Source organism: Drosophila montana, unplaced genomic scaffold (genome assembly GCF_035044405.1).
Source record: "Drosophila montana isolate Dmon_TW-CO22-7 unplaced genomic scaffold, ASM3504440v1 contig_2534_1, whole genome shotgun sequence".
In the NCBI taxonomy this organism is placed as follows: Eukaryota; Metazoa; Arthropoda; class Insecta; order Diptera; family Drosophilidae; genus Drosophila; species Drosophila montana.
In genome coordinates, this window is record NW_026997398.1 from 154372 (window position 1) to 172311 (window position 17940).

The following is a 17940-nucleotide window of genomic DNA, read 5'->3' on the forward strand; positions in this document are numbered from 1 at the left end:
TGTCAAATTTGCAGAGTGCTTACACTTATATCTATATATTCCTTAATATATATATATATATATATATATATATATATATACATATATATATATTTATATATATTACAACCACCCAACCAGCCAACTCACACCCACCCGCATTTATTTTTTTGTAAAGTGCGCAATTCTTTTGCCATAAAACCAAACCCTAAAGAAAGAAAAGAAGCAAACATAAAAAACAGCACAAATTAAAGGTGAGTTTCAGCCAATTTTTTCAATTTTCTGCTTTTTTTTCCACCGGCAATTTTTTCATTTCCAATACTTTGCTACGTTTCGTGTTTTTTCATTGTTGCAGAAAGTAGGGGGCAAAAAAAAAAAAGTCTGCGAATAAGAAAAAAGATCTAAAGCGCTGCTGCAAAAGCCAACGCCAACTGGTTTCTGTTTGCGCTTCTGCTGTTGTTGGTGTTATGCTTGTTGTTGTAGTTGTGGCTGCGCTTCATTCCCATTCATTGCAAATGTTAGCGAGAGCCAACTTCTCTTTACATTTGTTATAAATTATTTATTGTGGCGGCAGCCGCCGCTCCGTTAGTTTTTCTTCTTTTTACACCTATGCATGAATTTGGGCAGCTGTTCAGTCGACGGCCTTAAGCTTCTTTGTTTGATTTTTTCACTTATTTTTTTTGTTGTATTAGAGCTTTTTGCCGGCCGGCTTTTCGTTTTTTGGCGTCTGCTTTGCGTGTGTGTCTGTATCTATGTGAGTGTGCGTGTGTGTATGTCTGCGACGGCTGCTGCTTGGGCGGGGCGATTGACGCTGTTAAATATCCTCCCCACAGTGTGTTCTTGTGGCTTGCGCGTGCTCACATACACGTACTGAATACACATGCACATATATATTCGTATATATATAGCTAAATATACATGTATTTGTGCAGCTGTGCATTTAAGCTGCATTCGTTGTTTAACGTGTGTGCATGTGTGCGTGTGTGCGTGGCTGTCGCAAATTTTTCTTAAGCGAGGGCGTGGCGCACACAAGCAGAGCCAACGATGTTATCGATAATATCCAATTGGCATTTAATTTATCGCTGTACGCAAAATGCAAAAGATATTTAAAATGAAATAACAGACAGCGACATATGTGTGTACATATGCATGTATATACAGCTATGTATGCATGCGCATGAGTGTGCGTCTGCGAATGACTAAACTGTGTTGTCGCTGCTGTGCATATTTAAAATTCACTTTGTGTCGCGGGCGCATATGTGCTTTGTATGTACATACAGACAAACGCACATATTTTTAAATGTATGTATCAACTGGCAGACGTGCACTGCACATGTGTGCCTGTGTGTGTGGGCATAACAGGAGTCATCGCAGGCTGTCACCCCGTCTCTGCAGCTGCCGACTGCGGCGAGGGTGTAAAACGGACGTGTCTGTCATTTGCCTTCCTTCTTTTGTTCTCTATATTTTCTGCTTTCGCTTCAACGAATGAACGCCCCCGCCTGCAGCACTGCGCCGTCGCGGCACGCATCAGCGACGCCGACAGCGTCGGCTTTAACATTCGAGCGGCCTTTTCGACGACGCTTTCAAATGTCAAAATTGGCCTAACGGCGTATTGGCGGTTTGCTGGCGCCAGCCAAATGACCCCCACTTCTCCCCACTCGAACACCCGCTTCAATCAGCGCACACAGCTACATAAGCCCCAAAATAAAAATAAAGATATCAAATTCACAAAACAAAAGACAGAGCCACAAAAAAAAGAAGCAATTGAAGCGGAGTTTGAAAAGCTCTCACCGAAGCGCAAGAGTTCACGAGTGAAAGAAAAGAGAGAGCCCGCGTCAAGTGTGGGCTGAGACAAAAGCAGCGGCGACGGCGAATAAAATGATTCATCGCGACCATAATTCGCTCCAAGTTGGAAGTTGATTCATGGCAAACAAGGCGAGAACATGCAAACTACTCCCCCCAAACCCACAAAAATGAAGCAAAACAACAAAAAAACAACAACAACATAATTCGCCGTATATGTACATACATATGTACATATGCCTGCGTTGCAATATGTTCGCCTTTGTTTTGAGTTGGAAAAGGAGTTGCTGGAATGACTAAACGCTGCTGGGGCCGTTAGTCAATCAGTCAGCGTCTATCGGCCAGGGGCGATTACGAAAGCGGCGTTTAGGCGCGCCTTAATGTGGCCATATATGGTCAATAAAATACAGACGGCTATCAAGCGTAGATTTATTTTGTATTTATATATATAGATTTTTTTTTTATTTTGGCGCGGTTGCCGCCCTTGTAACGCTTGCTGTGCAATTTACGGATACACTCACACACAGAGACGACACATACACATTGCACATGCATTGCATATGTATGCACTTGTTATCGATATTAATGAAGCGCTTTCTTTATGTGGGCAAACAAAATTGGCTTTTGACTGTAGTGTGTGGTGGGGGGGAGAGGGTACACTGTTTGTTGGTGGGGTATTGAAATGAAATACAAACGACACCCCAGCACCGTTGCGATCGATCTATTTCTTATGAAGTTTATATGTACATGGAAAGTTCGCTCATGTGTTGAATGTTTTTGTATATATGTATGTATTTTGTCGATTAGCTAGAATACGCGCACGAACAATGGGCAAGTAGCTGGCACATTTTGGCTGATTTGCAACTAAAAATAAACGTGATAAAATGCAGTTTATTATTGCTAGCAGCAAACGGCGACTAACAAAACAAGCACTGATAACGGTACACTCGCCTCCAGTTGCTTGTCCAATTGGAATTTAATCTGCTGCTGCTGCGCTACTGCGGTAGGTTCGCTGAACTTTTTGCTCACGCTCTCTCTCTCTCTCTCTCTCTCTCTGCCTTCCTCTTGTATTTCTGCTGGTATTTCGATAGCGGACACACACACACACACATATACATGTAATATAGCTACCAAGTATGTGTGTGTGTGTGTGTATGGGTTTGTGCGTCCTTGCTGTCCAGCATGACTCATTCGCTGGCATGACAAATTTTTATGAGTATGTTGCTTTGTGTTTTTGTTTCTTAATCAATAAGTCGCCTTTCAAAGTAATCTCTATGAGAAATCGCATAATAAACCGAACGGTAAACAACGAAACATTTCTCAAAACGAAACCAAAGACATGCATGCATTTGTGTGTGTGTGTGTGTGCGCGCGCCCGCGCGCTTGCTAGGCATCGTTATCGATGCGCATTTCCGCTTTATCGAGCCACTGTCATTTTTGCCTTTGTCCAATCAATGTTTGCGTTATCGATATCTGGGCCTTTGTTTAACGTCGATTGCGCGTTTTTTGAAAGTCAACGGAAATGTAACTTCAAATTTTTTTCAGATGGCTTCACCAGCACCAGCACTCAAGGATTTGCCAAAGGTGGCCGAGAACCTGAAGAGCCAATTGGAAGGCTTCAACACAGAGAAACTGAAGAACGCCAGCACCCAGGAGAAAATCATTTTGCCCACCGCCGAGGGTAAGTAGCAAAACTGATAAAGTTGTTACAAAACATGAATTAAATTGGCAATGCAATAATTTTTCTTTCTTTTTAATTTGTTGTTATTGTTGTTGTTGTTGTTGTTGCGTGTTGCATGCACAGATGTGGCCGCCGAGAAGACTCAAAAGTCCATAATTGAGGGCATCACCGCATTCGATCAGACCAATTTGAAGCATACGGAGACCCATGAGAAGAATCCATTGCCCGATAAGGAAGGTGCGTATAGACAGACGGAGCAGCTCGGCCGGGCAATGCACAACACATGCCCCGTGTGACCATGTGGCTAGACCAGCTGCGCCATTTAAGGCAATTGCAACTAATGTGAACAATTTAACGAATCTTCTCTCTCTCTCTCTCTCTCTCTCTCTCTCTCTCTCTCGCCCCGCAACAGCAATTGAACAGGAGAAGGAGAAGAATCAATTCATTGCCGGCATCGAGAACTTTGATGCGAAAAAATTGAAGCACACCGAAACTAACGAGAAGAACGTGCTGCCAACCAAGGAGGTCATCGAGGCCGAGAAGAAGGCCTAAAAGGCAGCAATTTTTTGGTCAAACAAGCATTCAGCATTTGCTAACTACGACAACGCGTCGCAACTCTCTCTCTCTCTCTCTCTATCTCTCTTTCACACTCTCACTTACATTCAGCTTTTATAAATTTTGTGTGTGTTTTTTTTTATATATTCATAAAATTTAGTTCTTTTTTTGTGTATTTTTTTTTTTCTTCATATAAAGAGAAAAGCAACATGTAATATGAGAAGCAACGACTGCAAACAGCCGCCATCCAATATAAGCAAACGTTCCACAGCAACAACAACAACAACAACTGCAACAACAACTATTGCAACTTAATCCAGTGGCAACTTCAATGCCACAGCGGAGACAATGTTGTGCATGCGTCATTCGCGTCATTTGTCAATGGAATCGTAGCTGCTTTTTGTTGCTGTCGTTCTCATTGTTGTTGTTGTTGCTGCATGTTTTTTGCCAAGTTGATTTCCAAGTCTTGTCAAATATGCATTTGCAATAAATAAGCGAATTAAAGCTCATTCCTACTATTAAAAAAGCGCATATAAATAAATTCACGCTAATCAATAAAGACATGCAATACAGACACTGAAATATTTACTTATTTTATCTTAGTATATCTTCAATGTACTTTTTAAAAGACACGATATAACGCAAGAAGAAAAAAAACGTTTTAAAACAAATGAAATTAACTATGCAAAAATGCGACAAATGCAAACGAGATACCATTTATATAAAAAAAAAGAAAAGAAAGAAAAAAAAAACAAAAAACATAAAGAGTATGTGTAATTTTTTAATGAACTTTTTTTTATATACTTTATATATGATATATTTATACTGGGAAAAACTAAATAATAAAAACCATAAATGTAACATTTTATAACAAAATTGTATGCAAAGCCTTTTCTAATTGGAACTTTTGGGACTTCGTTTAAAAATTGAGCTTGAAATGAAAGAACAATTAAAGTAGACTAGATGAGTGAAAGAAAAAGAAAAGCTAATTGGATTTTTAGATAAACCAAGGCATATGCCAAGATAAAGCTTGGCGATTTTAGATCGAATTTTAAACAACTGGCATCTGTTATGTACTCTAGTTTAGTTTAATTTTCATAAATGTTGCGTTGCAATTGGATATCAAACTAAGAATTATGTTCAAATCCCACTCAAGATGTAAGAGGTTGCAACTTTTCCCGGATTTCCAGTTATTCCTCCAGACTAAAATCAATTGAACCGGAACCCAAACCAAACCACGTTTTTGTCAAAAATCTTTTGGTTTGGACGCAGTCCCAAAGACTTGGTAATTTGCATGCCAATTGCATTTATTTTATTGAGGGCAGATGTGAATTTGTGAAAGAGTTTCAATTTAGGCAATTCGGATTCTAAAATTCAGATTGTTCAGCAATTATGAGACTTGACTAGGATTTATTTAGATGGTTTATTTGCTAATGATTCATATTGGAATTTACGAGAATATATGGTTAATCAAGATTTTAAACATAGCCCAAGTTCACAAGCAAAAATAAACGACGTGACTTTGAATCGAACCAGTGACATTTTTTTTTGCTGGCTAGAAGTTGTGATGTTATATATGGTATAAATATTAAACCAGCTGTGCTGTAACTGTACAATTATAGACGTTTGATAATTAAGTCCATATATTTTTATGGCACTCTTACGTGTACGCATGTGTATACTATAAGTTGTGGTATATGTATATCAGAACTGTTTATAGGTTTATTTTATTTTTATATTTTTGTGCGTTTCGAGCGTTGAGATAACCAGTTGGTATCGGAGCTATTATAAGGCCTTGGACAGGTCACAGATTTGCTGTGTGCTCGATGACAGAGTAGACATCTTGCTGAGATGCTAACGTCTAAATATTGCAGGCTGTGGGGGATCTGCCTTGAGAGCCAAGTCACAAGAGAGCACATTTTAGAGTATTGCCCAGCAATAAGCAGGCTAAGGCCTAGAGTAAGGGGAGCTTTAAAGTCAGAGGAGGACTCTTGGCATTTGCGCACTTTCGCTTTCCAGTGAGAAACTTAATAGACCCAACTTATCTGATCGAGTCAATTAATTATCTTTCACCGATATATTTCGATTGATTCTATTTCTATCAAAGTTGCCTCTGTAACGCCTGACGTTTGGACCCCGGTTGAAGCAAGGGAGACGGGGCAAAATCAAGTAGGCCTTGACTTTTAACTTAATTTGTAGCTAATTTACGACCATTTGCAGTCAGTGCTTGAAGTTTTGTTCTCTCGACAGTGTTATAAAAAAAAAAAAAAAAAAAACAACAAAAAATAATAATAACAATAATAAACAGAGAAGAGAGAAGAAAAAAAACGAAGCATATTCAATGTAATATGGAAGATTATAGAAAAAAAACAGAGGTTTTACGTGAAAAGTACAAGGAATATCTGAAACCAATAGTGAGTGCGATTGTCTCGCGATGCTCTTTGCACAATTTGTATTCCGTTTCGCAGGATCCGTTGCGACCACTTGGTCGTGAGCCCTCCGAGCTGATGCCGCCGCCTGGTAAAAAGGTGCAAACCTGCTTTAACCTAAAGGAAAAGTTTCCCAGGGGCGAAGAGCTGATCAGAACGTTGGGCAAACGGACCATGCTTGATAGGCTTGAGGAATATAATCAATTTAAGGTGCCGCTTCAATGCCCCTGCCAAGCTATTACCCAGGGTGGCGATCCAGCCAGAAAGAAGAAGCGCGGCAGTGGCCCAACTAAGGCCAAGAGACCCAAGAAGGAGCCCCAGCATATCGTATGCTCCGTTAACAATCTGCCCCCTGCCTTTAGCGATCCGCAACCAATTTCCCAGCCAACTCCTCCCGTTGACACGATAGCTACCCGCTATACGAACGCCAACCTGCAGATTGCAGCGCCTGTAGGGAACATTAAAAGTGATAAAGATATGAGCCAGCAGGCCATCACCAGCCAGCGCAAGTACATACGAGCCAAGGCTGCTGAGATTCAGAAAAAATCAGTGGCCCTGCAGCAAAAGATGGCCAAGCCGAAGGCTACCCTAACCCCAAAGAAGCCACTGCAGAAGAAGCCAATTGTGGATGACAACTTGTGTGGGGTAAAATTGAAGCGAACTGCCCCAAAGAAGCTACCTTTGCCGAAGAGGCCGACTGCTTCAAAGAAGGCATCTGCACTGAAGAAGCAGACGAAAAAAACTGCAACATTGGCCGCAGGCTCATCTTTGCCTGATACCCCAAGAAAAACGGCTGGCGGGAAATCAAACCAGCTGCCGAATACTTCGAACATGAGTGGACCGAGCTCGACGCCAATTACTCCTGGGAAACAGTTTATCCCACAACAGATGCAGCAACCAACGACGCTGACTACGGGAAGAAATACGATGCCAACTACTCCTGGGCAACAATTTGTTCCGCAACAGATGCAGCAGCCAGTAACTCCTACCATAGAAAGGAGCTCTTATGGATCGAATCCGATGCCAACTACTCCTGGCAAGCAATTAATGCCACAACAGGTGCAACAGCCAACAACTCCGATCACGGGAAGGAGTACGTGTAGAGCAAATTCTATGCCAACTACTCCTGGGAAACAATTTATTTCACAACAGATGCATCAGCCAACATTTCCGACCATGAGAAGGAACTCTTGTGGGCCCAATGCGATGCCAACTACTCTCGCCCAGCCATGTATCCCACAGCAGAAGCAGCAACAAGCAGCGCCAACAGATGGAAGTTTATGTGGAATAACATCCAAGCGAACTAACCCAACAAGGCCAGTAATGCATCCGCAGAAGCCGCTACAAGCAACTCCAACCATGGAAGGGATCGCATGTGGCTTTAATTCGATGCCAACTTTTCCTGGGCCACAATTTATCCCACAACAGACGCAGCAACAAACAACTCCGACCATGGGAAGGAGCTCGTGTGGTCCCAATCCCATGCCAACTTTTCCTGGGCAACAATTTGTCCCACAACAGAAGCAGCAACCAGCAACGCCAACCGATGGAAGCTTATGTGGAATAACATCCAAGCGAACCAACCCAACGAGGCCGGTGGTGCCACCGCAGAAGATTCCACAATCAACTTCTGCCATTGGAGGGAGCTCAAGTGGACTCAATTCGATGCCAACTACCACAGGGAAACCATTTGTTTCACTACAGAAGCAGCAACCAGCTCCGCCAACAGATGGAAGTTTATGTGGAATAACATCCAAGCGAACTAACCCAACCAGGCCGGTGGTGCCACCGCAGAAACAGACACAAGCTACTTCAACCATAGGAGGGAACTTAAGTGGACTCAATTCGATGCCAACTACCACAGGGAAACCATTTGTTCCACTACAGAAGCAGCAACCAGCTCCGCCAACAGATGGAAGTTTATGTGGAATAACATCCAAGCGAACTAACCCAACCAGGCCGCTGGTGCCACCGCAGAACCAAACGCAAGTTACCCCAGCCTTGGGAGGGAGTGCAAGTGGACTTAATTCGAAGCCAACTCTTCCTGCGAAACCATTTGTTCCACAAAAGAAGAAGCAACCAGAGACGCCAATAGACGGAAGCTCATGTGGAATAACATCCAAGCGAACTAACCCAACAAGGCAAGTGGTGCCACCGCAGAAACAATATCAAGCTATTTCAGCCATGGGAGGGAGCTCAAGCGGGCTCAATTCGAAGCCAATTCCTGGGCAACAATATGTCCCACAACAGATGCAGCAAACGACCTTGAGAGGGAGCTCGTGCGGACTGATTTCGATGGCAACTGCTCCTGGGAAATTATTCGTCCCACAACAGAAGCCACAACTGACAACGCCTTCAGATGGAAGTTTGTGTGAACTAACATCTAAGCGAACTGATCCAACAAGGCCTGTGGTGACACCGCAAAAGCAGCTACAAACAATTTTAGTCATGGGAGAGAAATCAATGTCAACTATTCCGGGGCGGTCGTCACTACCAACAACTCCCTCAATGGGAGGGAAATCATTTGGACTTAATTCATTGCCAACTATTCCTGGTCAGCATTCTATTCCACAGCAGTCGATGCTTCCAAAAACTCCAACCATAGGAGGCAGCTCATGCGGTGTAGCAGTAAAGCCAAGGAGGCCACTTGTGCCACTGCAGATGGAGCCCTCAACAACGGCTAACATGGGCGATAACTTATTGGGAATAACTCCGAAGCCAACTAACCCAAGGAGGCCAGCTGTGCCACCCAAAAAGCCGATACCAAACACTCTAAACGGGAATGAAAATTTATTAGGAATCACATCAAAGCCAACTAACCCAAGGAGGCCAGTTGTGCCACCCAAAAAGCCGATACCAAACACGCTAAAAGTAAATGATAATATATTAGGAATAACATCAAAACCAACTAACCCAAGGAGGCCAGCTGTGCCACCCAAAAAGCCGATACCAAACACTCTTAACGTCAATGAAAACATATTGGGAATAACATCAAAACCAACTAACCCAAGGAGGCCCGTTATGCCTCCCCTAAAGCAGTTACCAAAAACGTCAACCATGGGTGACAGCTTATTGGGAATAATATCAAAACCAACTAATCCAAGGAGGCCGGTTGTACCACCTCGAAAGCAGCAGTCAACCGATCCAAGCAATAGTGGGATTATTGAAATACCAACTACAAGGAGGACCGTTGCGTCCCAGCAGCTGCCAAAAGGTCCAACGGTGGGAGGGAATAAAAATGGACTGAATTCGATGCCCGCCTTGGACTGGTTTGATTAAGCGGAAGCATCCCATTTTAATCAAGTTTATATAATATTTGCGATGCGACTAACTGACCATACAGTGATTATTCATTAAAGTAAAGTTTATATAAACGTCTCAACCAATTACTTTCGGTTAGGTTCTAACAACCAATGGTAAACAAAGTAGGGAGTAGCTCACCAGAAAGCATAGGAATATCCACTACAGATATAGTTCAAAATGTCAAATCGGGATATGACATTAGTACAAGCAGTGACTGCTTGAAGAAGCAATTAGCCTTCTTTGAATTTGATTTCCTTATGTTTAAACCTTATGTTTATTGCCGCAATCATAAATTTGGCTTTATTTTTTTCCCGCGTCGATATTTTGGCGCATGTTTTCATCGATGATTGGAAGTGATACTTTCATATCATCGATATGTTTCATATTATCGATAGCAATCGCTTATGTTATAAGATATGCTGCTGCGGTGCGAATGGCAACATTTACAAAAAAAAACAATTTTCCTTTTGCTATTTTTTGCCCCCAACTCAACTATTTTATAATATTATCACTTTTGGCACAGGATTTTTTTCTTTCTATTTTTTTCGCGTATCCCGATGCAATGTATTGTATGTATTTCTGCAGCCAGCCAAACGACCGGGTGGCGCAGTCGTATAACGTACAAAACGGAGTTCGTTTTTGTATGCACAAGCGCTCTTGGTTTAAGATATTCTAATGATTCAATTGCATTGGTGCTCTTTGCATATGTATAAGATATGTATGTATGTGTAAAAAATATGTATAAAAGTAAATATTTAAACTCACCACTTTTAGCCAATTTACCGTTGCTTCGATGCACTCTTCTCTCAAGCATCCATTATATCCATTATATTTGCTTTTATTATGGGGCGGCGATCTTTTATCACTTTCTAACTTCTGCTGCTCCGATTTGTCGCATTCCGTTAAACACGTTCTTCAGCTTAATTATAATTGCTTGGCTTATATATTTAAAAGTTCTAACAAATTTTTGCCGATAGAGCTGCCAGATAGTCATAGACACAAAAACCGTTCGAAAAGAGTGGCAATTTTCGCCATGCTTGCAAATAAATTTGATGTAATTGTAATTTAATTTGTGCTTTAAATGCTTGCAAATGCAAATTGTTAAACGCATTTTCAATGCGCATACATTTAATCAATATAAAAACACTTTTATTTGCAAGCAAGACGTGCCTATAAATGCACTGAACACTATAAATGCACCTGTTTTAGTCGATTCTTTGATACTTATTTGCGCCATTTTACAAGTGTGACCATGCAAATGAGAGCTAAAAATCTCAAATGTTTAAACACGCGAATGTGTAAGGCCACACTTTAGGCTGTAGTGCAGCATTTGGGACTAGATAATTAACATAGAGTTTAGTTGGAATATTCACATATGATAAACAAAAATTGTGGTCAGTTTAATTAGGTTATAATTATGTTTTATGTGTACGTGCTAGTCCTTGTCCGAGCCAACGCTTTCATGCAGCTCCAGCTCTACCTTTTGCTCTGCATCGTCGACTGCAGCAGCAGCAGCTGCAGCTGCTGCGGCAGCTGCCTCCTTGGCCTTCTCGTATTTATTGACCTCAAATTTGCTTAGATCGGCGCCAAGCAGGCGCAGAATGTGCACCGTCTCGTCGCGATCGACGTAGGCGCGCAGGCTGGAGGTGCCGCGCCAGCCAACAATGAAGAGTGTAAACGCCTCGTCCACATACTTGAGCACGCAGCTGCCAATGCCTGCAAGGATGTGGCAAATGGATTAGCTGTGGGCATTTAAAATGGGCCATTCAAACGGACACTTACCCAGCTCCTTGCAGCGCTGCTGTGTCTCCGGCTTCAATTCAAGCGTTGACGGCGGCTTTGTTGGATCCGTGCAGTTGAGCAGCAGCACCAGATCATCGCGCTCCACCTGAATGCGTCGACTATTGCCAATGAACGCATTCGATGTCTGCAGACCTTCCTGGGCCAATCGATACGGATGCGCCGTGTGGCGATTCTCGCAGCGCACAAACGTCTTCACGCCCGTATTGATAATCTTGATGTTCCTCTCATTGTTTACGACCAGATCGCGTATCGGTTCCGAGCAGTAGTAAATGTTCTTTTTGCGCTCCGTCTGGCAACGGGTCAGAAGGCAGCGTTTGTTGAGCGACTCGTCCAGCTGATAGAACTGCTGGATGGAATCGTAGTCGGCATCCTGCTCGCCAAAGAACACATACGGATCCTCCTTGTAGCCATGCAGGCGACGGCGCTTGCGCTGTGGACCCCATGGCGTTGATTTCTCCTCCACAGGCTTGCCGGCCTCATCCAGCTGTGGTTCTGGCTGCGGCGCCTTAACCGCCTGCTGTAGCAAATCCTGCAAATCGTTTTTCTCGAAATTCAATGGACGTCGCTTCTCAATGACGGCCACAAAGAAACCACCGCTGTCCTGCAAATGCGGCAGCACACGCATGCACTTTTCCAGGCCAATCTTGGCCATTTCTTCGGCGGGCAACGGGAACATTGCCGGGCGTATAATCGTGTGCAGCTGCTCGGGCACCTCATCAAAATTGCTATAGACGGCATCCACCTCTTTGGTGGCCAGCTTCCAGTTGGTCATGCCCGGTTTGTGTTTGAGGCCCGGCACTAGATGCGCAGCATCGACCAGCTCCAATGCGCCATCCGCATCCTTAATGATGCGCTGCAGCACCGCCTCATTCTCAATGGGATTCAGGGAGCACGTGGAGTAGACCAGACGCCCGCCCACCGCTAGCATCTCGGCACCGCGCCGGACAATGCGATACTGGACACCATGCAGATTGTATGCCTGCGCCAGATTCCATTTCATCCAGATATCGGGATTCTTGCGCAGCGTGCCATCGCCCGAGCAGGGCACATCGCACAGTATCTTGTCGAACTTAAGTATGGATTTGCTGCCGGTGGCGGCATCGGTCTGCAGCAGGTTGGGAAAGAAGCTGCTGTCGTGATTGGTCACCAGCAGGCAGGGCGAGTTGAGCCGCTTGGCCTGATGGACCAGCATGTAGCAGCGATTGTTGTCCACGTCGTTGGCCAACACAAAGCCGGGCGGTATCTTGTGCTGTTCGGGCGCCGCGTGCAGCGCCTCAATGAGCTGCGCTGTCTTTGAGCCGGGCGCCGCGCACATGTCCAGCACCTTGTCTGTGGGCTGCACATCCAGCACTAGGGGCGGTATCATGGACACCGCCTCCTGGCGACTTATGCTGCCCGCCTTCGTCTCAACAATGAGAAAGTTGTGCAGCCGAAAGAGCGGCTCTGAGCGACGGATATCCTTACGCGTCAAATGCAATTGATAGGCCAAGCCATTGGGATACCAGGGCAGGCAGAGTGGACGCTCCACCTGCTCCGCGGGCAGCTCGTTCAGCTCAGCAACGGCGCGCACATATTCGGTAAATAGCTGTGTCTTGATTATATTCAACAGCGCCTTGGCCTCGTCCTTGAAACCCGTCACACGGAATGTGGTGGGCAGATTGTCGCGTATGCTGGCCAAGAACTGTGTCCACTCCTCCTCGTTGGCGCAGATATTCTGCAGGTGGTAGTACTTAATGAACGATGCATTATCGCGCTCAATTTCCTTATAGGGCTCGGCACGGCGATCGGGACGCTCAGGAGCACCCTGCAACAACAAACATACAAAAAAAAACAGAAAAGAAAAATATGTTTTATCTGCACTTTTGATATTTGAACTAATTCCCTACATTTGCACGCTTCTGCCGTTTTCTAGCTGCAAACGGATTTTGTTTCTTGCCACGCGCCATTATGCAAATTATTTAATATTCTATTCTCTGTTTCTTTTCGAATATTAAAACAAATTTAATAAATGCTAAATTGCCGTGCTTTGTGTTTATTCAATGAGCCGGCAACACGTGTTTGGCTCCCATCTGGCAGCACTTGCACATTATCGATAGATAACGATAGGAGAACTATCGTTGTAGCTTAATTCACGGTTGGCACTATTAAAGGCACGAAAAATTAAATCACGATTGGCACTGTAAAAGGCACGAAGAAATTATAAAGAAATAAGAATGTGTTCTCGTTATAACAATGAAAACATTTTAAATATACATTGTACACACGCATCTTATATTATATTTTCTATTTCTTTGATTTAAATAAATATAATTGTGCTACAATAAAACCAGCCACGCCTAATTTGTTTGTTAGAATTTGTAAATTTTTATAAATGGAAATTTGTATTTTTATAAGTTGCATGGCAGTAAACATGAAGCAAATATTAAAAAAAATAATGAAATTAAAAAAATTCAATGTATTATCGCAACGAAGCTGCACGTAACATTGTGCTCTAAGTCTAAGCACGATTCGGCAACACCGTTGATCACTATGCCTACGTGCCTATCGATAGTCCTGGCATGTGCCATCGATAAGCAACTCGTGCTTTATTCAAATCAAAATACAAACTCAAATATTTCATTATAAAAATTACATTTGTCTTTAAGAGGTAGAAAACAATGGAATCAACAAACACGACAAGCAGCGGCCTCGATGACATACAGTATCTGCTGCACCTGGAATCTCTCAAACGGTACACAGAAGAGGCCAAGAACATGCAGCGCCAAGTGGAGGAGCATGCGCGCAATTTCCTAGAAGCCAAGCGGGAATATCAACGTGAATTCGCGCGACTCGTCAGCCTGAGCAAAAACATCAACTTGTGCGGGACACTAGACGCGAATAGCTCACGTATTCTCGACACCCATGTGTCGAACACAAGCGTCAAACTGTCCGAAATGAGTGCCGCTCTGGCCAACGAAAAACGTCCCAACGAAATGGACATGCGCATTCTGGAGGAGTGCAAGCTGCAGTTGGAGCGCAAACATCGGCCGCGCATCAAGCTCACCAAGCATCAGATCAATTTTGCCAGCAATCGAGAGGCGCTCAAAACACTGCGTACCACGCTGGACAATGTGGAGAACGGCTTTGAGCTGTCCACGCTCGCGACAATGGATCAATTAACCATTGAGCTGCAGCCACCGCAACCTAATTAATAACATTATATTAAGAACTTTTTAAAATGCCACAACTGTATAAAATTCTTTATTAGGGTAAAAAAAAAATATATAAAAACATTAAGAGGTAATAATACCCAAGCTTTAATTTGTTTTTCCATATGCATTAAATGTAACAGTTTGTAAATTTAGCTATGCACACATAAATTTAACCATTAAAAAATTAAAAATAAAATAAAATTGTACCAAATTCAAGCATTGACGCAACGAAAACTGCGCGTAACGTAATGCTCTTAAGCTGTTTAACGTTTGAACAGCACTGTTGAACACTGTTTTGACGTGTACATCGATAGCCCAGCCATCGATAAGCGGCTCGTGCTCGATTCAAGTTGGATTTGAAAAAATTTGATTATTGTAATTTATATTTGTTTTTGAGCCAACGCACCCGAAGTCTTTGAGAACATTGTAACAAGAACCTTTTAATTCTTTATTGGGTATAATTAAAAACTATAAGGAACAAAAACACAACGAACGTCGTTAGCTTCTAGTGCTAATCCAGTCTGGTCTTAACAATAATAATGAGATAAATATGAATAAATAAGTAAGGATGTTGACGATGCAAGCGTTTCAAGCAGCGACAAACATTTATTGTACTTTCGGCGGGGTTAAGTGGTTTGTTAATTTATTAATTTAGCAGCAGCTGAGCGCATTCTAGGAAAGAGAAAATGACAAAGATTAGATTTTTCTGTGGCAACTTGACGTGTGGCACACGGCAATGATAGCAATGTAGTTACCACTTGGAGCGCTTCGACCAGTCCTTGGGTGTCCAGTGCAGGCACTTGGAATCGATACGTATCTTGCGCTTCATCATGGCGCGCTGATGCTGCTCAATGGTCTCCCGTCCGATGCAGACAATGTACTGACCCTTGTAGTAATTGATCAGATTAAGATTCTGCAATGTGGAGATTACATCCTCTTTCTTAATGGAAGTGCACTCGCAGATGTCGCTGTAAACAATTAGAGTCATACATTATAGGGTACACAAATGGAGCTGTTTATATTGAAATATTAAATACTTGATGGTTATGGTGGGCTTCTCGCCGTCCGTGCTGGTGTTTTGGCTAATCAAAATCTCGAGTATGGTCTGTGCCCAGTAGGAGCGATAGGAGAGCAAACCCAAATCCGAGAGCGGCTTCTCTGGCGAACCAGTTTTACCCTCAAACTTGGACAGCTCGTAGCTAAACTCAATTAACAGCTTGCCATAGCCCTTGCGCTGATATGGCGGCATAGTCAAAATACAAGCGACATTATAATCCTCGGTGCTCTCCTTCTCCTTGGAAAAGTAGCCAACAATGTGAAAGCCGCGCGAATCAAACTCGGTCATGATGTAGAACAAAAACGGATCGGTGTCATAGTAGAGCGTCTTGTGGTCCAAAAAGAGTTTGGCCAGCAGGCACAGATTCTGTGCATACACCTTGTTCTTGCGTCCATCGATCTCAAAGAATGATATTGTGTTCTTGCGATAGATCTCATTGCCGGGCGGATGGCGTAGATTGCATTTGGACAGGTGACGCTCCAGGCACTTGCGACTCTTGCAATACTTCAGACAGAATTCGCATATGTAGATGCAATTCTCCTGGCACAGCTCCTGCGGATATGGTGAGAAGTACCAGGGCTTGATCCGATGACGACCCAATTCGATCATTTCAACATTCTTCATGCGCGTCACCACATCGTCCTGATGCGTAACCATGCTGCCCGATTGCCTGGGTGTTGCCATTTTGCCATCCTGCGAGCCATCCTCGTTGCCGGCAGAAGTTATTCCCCCGCCGGGTGTCGTTGGCAACAGGCCGCCATCGCCGGTGACATGCAACGGCGTCTGGGATGACTGCAATGGCTGTTGCAGCTGCTGCGGCTGTTGTTGTTGCTGCTGCTGCTGCTGTTGTTGTTGATGTTGTTGATGTTGTTGATGCTGTTGATGCTGTTGATGCTGTTGATGCTGTTGATGCTGCTGCTGCAGCGTCTGCAGATGATGTGTGCTGTGGCTGTGGCCGGAGTTACCGTGCACTTTGCGCCGGCGATTGATGCGCTTCTGTAAAGCCGCCGCCAGCACATTGTTGCCATTGACGAGCTCGCCGCCGCCGCCGCTGCCACCAACCCCCATTGGGCCGCCAGAACCAGTAACTGGGATGCCAGTGCCAATGCCAGCAACAACGCCGCCTCCGCCGCCGACAGCAGCGTGTTGCGGCTGCGGCGATGTCGGGCGCGAGACACTGCCTGCAAGTGAATGATGACGCTTGGGCGTTGTGACGCCCGTGCTGGTGCCAGTCTGCGGGCCGTCGCGGCGCGGAAACTGCACCTTGCGCGTGTCCAGATCATCCTCGTTGACCCACTCGTCCAGGCGCTTATTGACTAAATACAAAATACAGTTAATGACCAATTATTGTCGTTCTTTCATTGCTCTGTTTACTCACAATCCACGTAGTGCACATAGAACTGGCGCTTGCCGTCCTGCTCCTTGATGCTGACAATCTCGGCCAGCGGCCAGTCGTCGGTCTTGTGCATGCGCACGGACAGGCGACAGCCCTCGGTTAGTGCAGCCTGGCGTAAAGTATTCAATAATTAGCAGCATAGGAAAAAATCAAAATAAAGTTTAGAAAGAGATGGCTACACTTTCTTGGCTTTTCTATTTGGTTTTCATTTTGATGGCAGTTTATCAATATTATATATTTACCGTCGATTCACAGATTGATGCAACATCATCGTCGAATTCATATTTGTTCTTCATTTTGTCGTTGTATTTATGTTAATTTATTGCCGCTTTAATTTCATTTATCCGTAGCACGTCTGTTTAAGGTTTGTCGCAAATTGAGAAGTATCAAAATATCGCATGTTATCGATACTTCGATTGGTCTCGGTTAGGTTAAAAAAATGTCTGCCAGTGCCAGCTATTCGACCAATGTATTCCTCAAAGATATGTGTTATTGTCCTTATAGATTCCACATCGATACTACTAAAACAATCATAAAATTCAATGGAATTCGGGTAGTAAAATCAGTTTCACTTAAATCATTACAGGCATTTCACACTGTTAAATTATCAAATTAGCGCAAAAGTGAGTCGAGCGAATGTAAACGCATAAAAGCCCAGTGTTGTATTTCACTATGCAATCGTACGAGTATTCGATTACCTCATAGTTGCCAATAGTGCTGCGAAAGACATGCGAAAGTGTTGT

At 43.7% G+C, this 17940-nt stretch overlaps 5 protein-coding genes and 1 long non-coding RNA gene across 8 annotated transcripts in view; 3 read left to right on the forward strand and 3 right to left on the reverse strand.

The window, feature by feature from the left end:
- The window catches only part of LOC135428747 (uncharacterized), a 123782-nt gene extending 113218 nt beyond the window's left edge, over positions 1–10564 (reverse strand). For both annotated transcript variants that reach the window (XR_010436305.1, XR_010436304.1), the window contains exon 1: positions 10516–10564. This is a non-coding gene — a long non-coding RNA (uncharacterized LOC135428747). The remainder of the gene's footprint in view (positions 1–10515) is intronic.
- cib (thymosin beta cib) lies at positions 93–4600 on the forward strand. Its single transcript, XM_064682843.1, has 4 exons — positions 93–233; positions 3328–3463; positions 3587–3700; positions 3876–4600. Exons 2-4 carry the CDS (start codon positions 3328–3330, stop codon positions 4013–4015), a joined length of 390 nt encoding a protein of 129 aa, XP_064538913.1. The 5' UTR covers positions 93–233; the 3' UTR covers positions 4016–4600.
- On the forward strand, positions 6302–9821 carry LOC135428778 (mucin-2-like). Its single transcript, XM_064682875.1, has 2 exons — positions 6302–6432; positions 6487–9821. The coding sequence occupies exons 1-2, from the start codon at positions 6367–6369 to the stop codon at positions 9724–9726; spliced, it is 3306 nt and encodes a 1101-aa protein (XP_064538945.1). The 5' UTR covers positions 6302–6366; the 3' UTR covers positions 9727–9821.
- Positions 10565–11124: 560 nt separating the features above from the next.
- Positions 11125–13623, reverse strand: Nsun2 (tRNA (cytosine(34)-C(5))-methyltransferase Nsun2). The gene is made up of 3 exons (XM_064682851.1): positions 13440–13623; positions 11533–13357; positions 11125–11466 (listed from the first exon to the last, which is right to left on the reverse strand). The coding sequence occupies exons 1-3, from the start codon at positions 13497–13499 to the stop codon at positions 11186–11188; spliced, it is 2166 nt and encodes a 721-aa protein (XP_064538921.1). The 5' UTR covers positions 13500–13623; the 3' UTR covers positions 11125–11185.
- Positions 13624–14108: 485 nt separating this feature from the next.
- On the forward strand, positions 14109–14846 carry dgt4 (dim gamma-tubulin 4). The gene has a single exon (XM_064682901.1). It carries the CDS (start codon positions 14211–14213, stop codon positions 14742–14744), a length of 534 nt encoding a protein of 177 aa, XP_064538971.1. The 5' UTR covers positions 14109–14210; the 3' UTR covers positions 14745–14846.
- A 332-nt stretch (positions 14847–15178) lies between these two features.
- Tip60 (Histone acetyltransferase Tip60) lies at positions 15179–17786 on the reverse strand. 2 transcript variants are annotated; one of them, XM_064682899.1, is made up of 5 exons: positions 17440–17782; positions 17180–17306; positions 15782–17117; positions 15500–15712; positions 15179–15416 (listed from the first exon to the last, which is right to left on the reverse strand). In XM_064682899.1, coding segments are annotated over exons 1-5 (1731 nt in total). In that variant the 5' UTR covers positions 17494–17782; the 3' UTR covers positions 15179–15415. The 2 variants fall into 2 exon arrangements, with proteins under 2 accessions (XP_064538969.1, XP_064538968.1); XM_064682898.1 differs by lacking the exon at positions 15179–15416 and having other exon boundaries at positions 15496–15712; positions 17440–17786.
- Between the last annotated feature and the right edge of the window lie 154 nt (positions 17787–17940).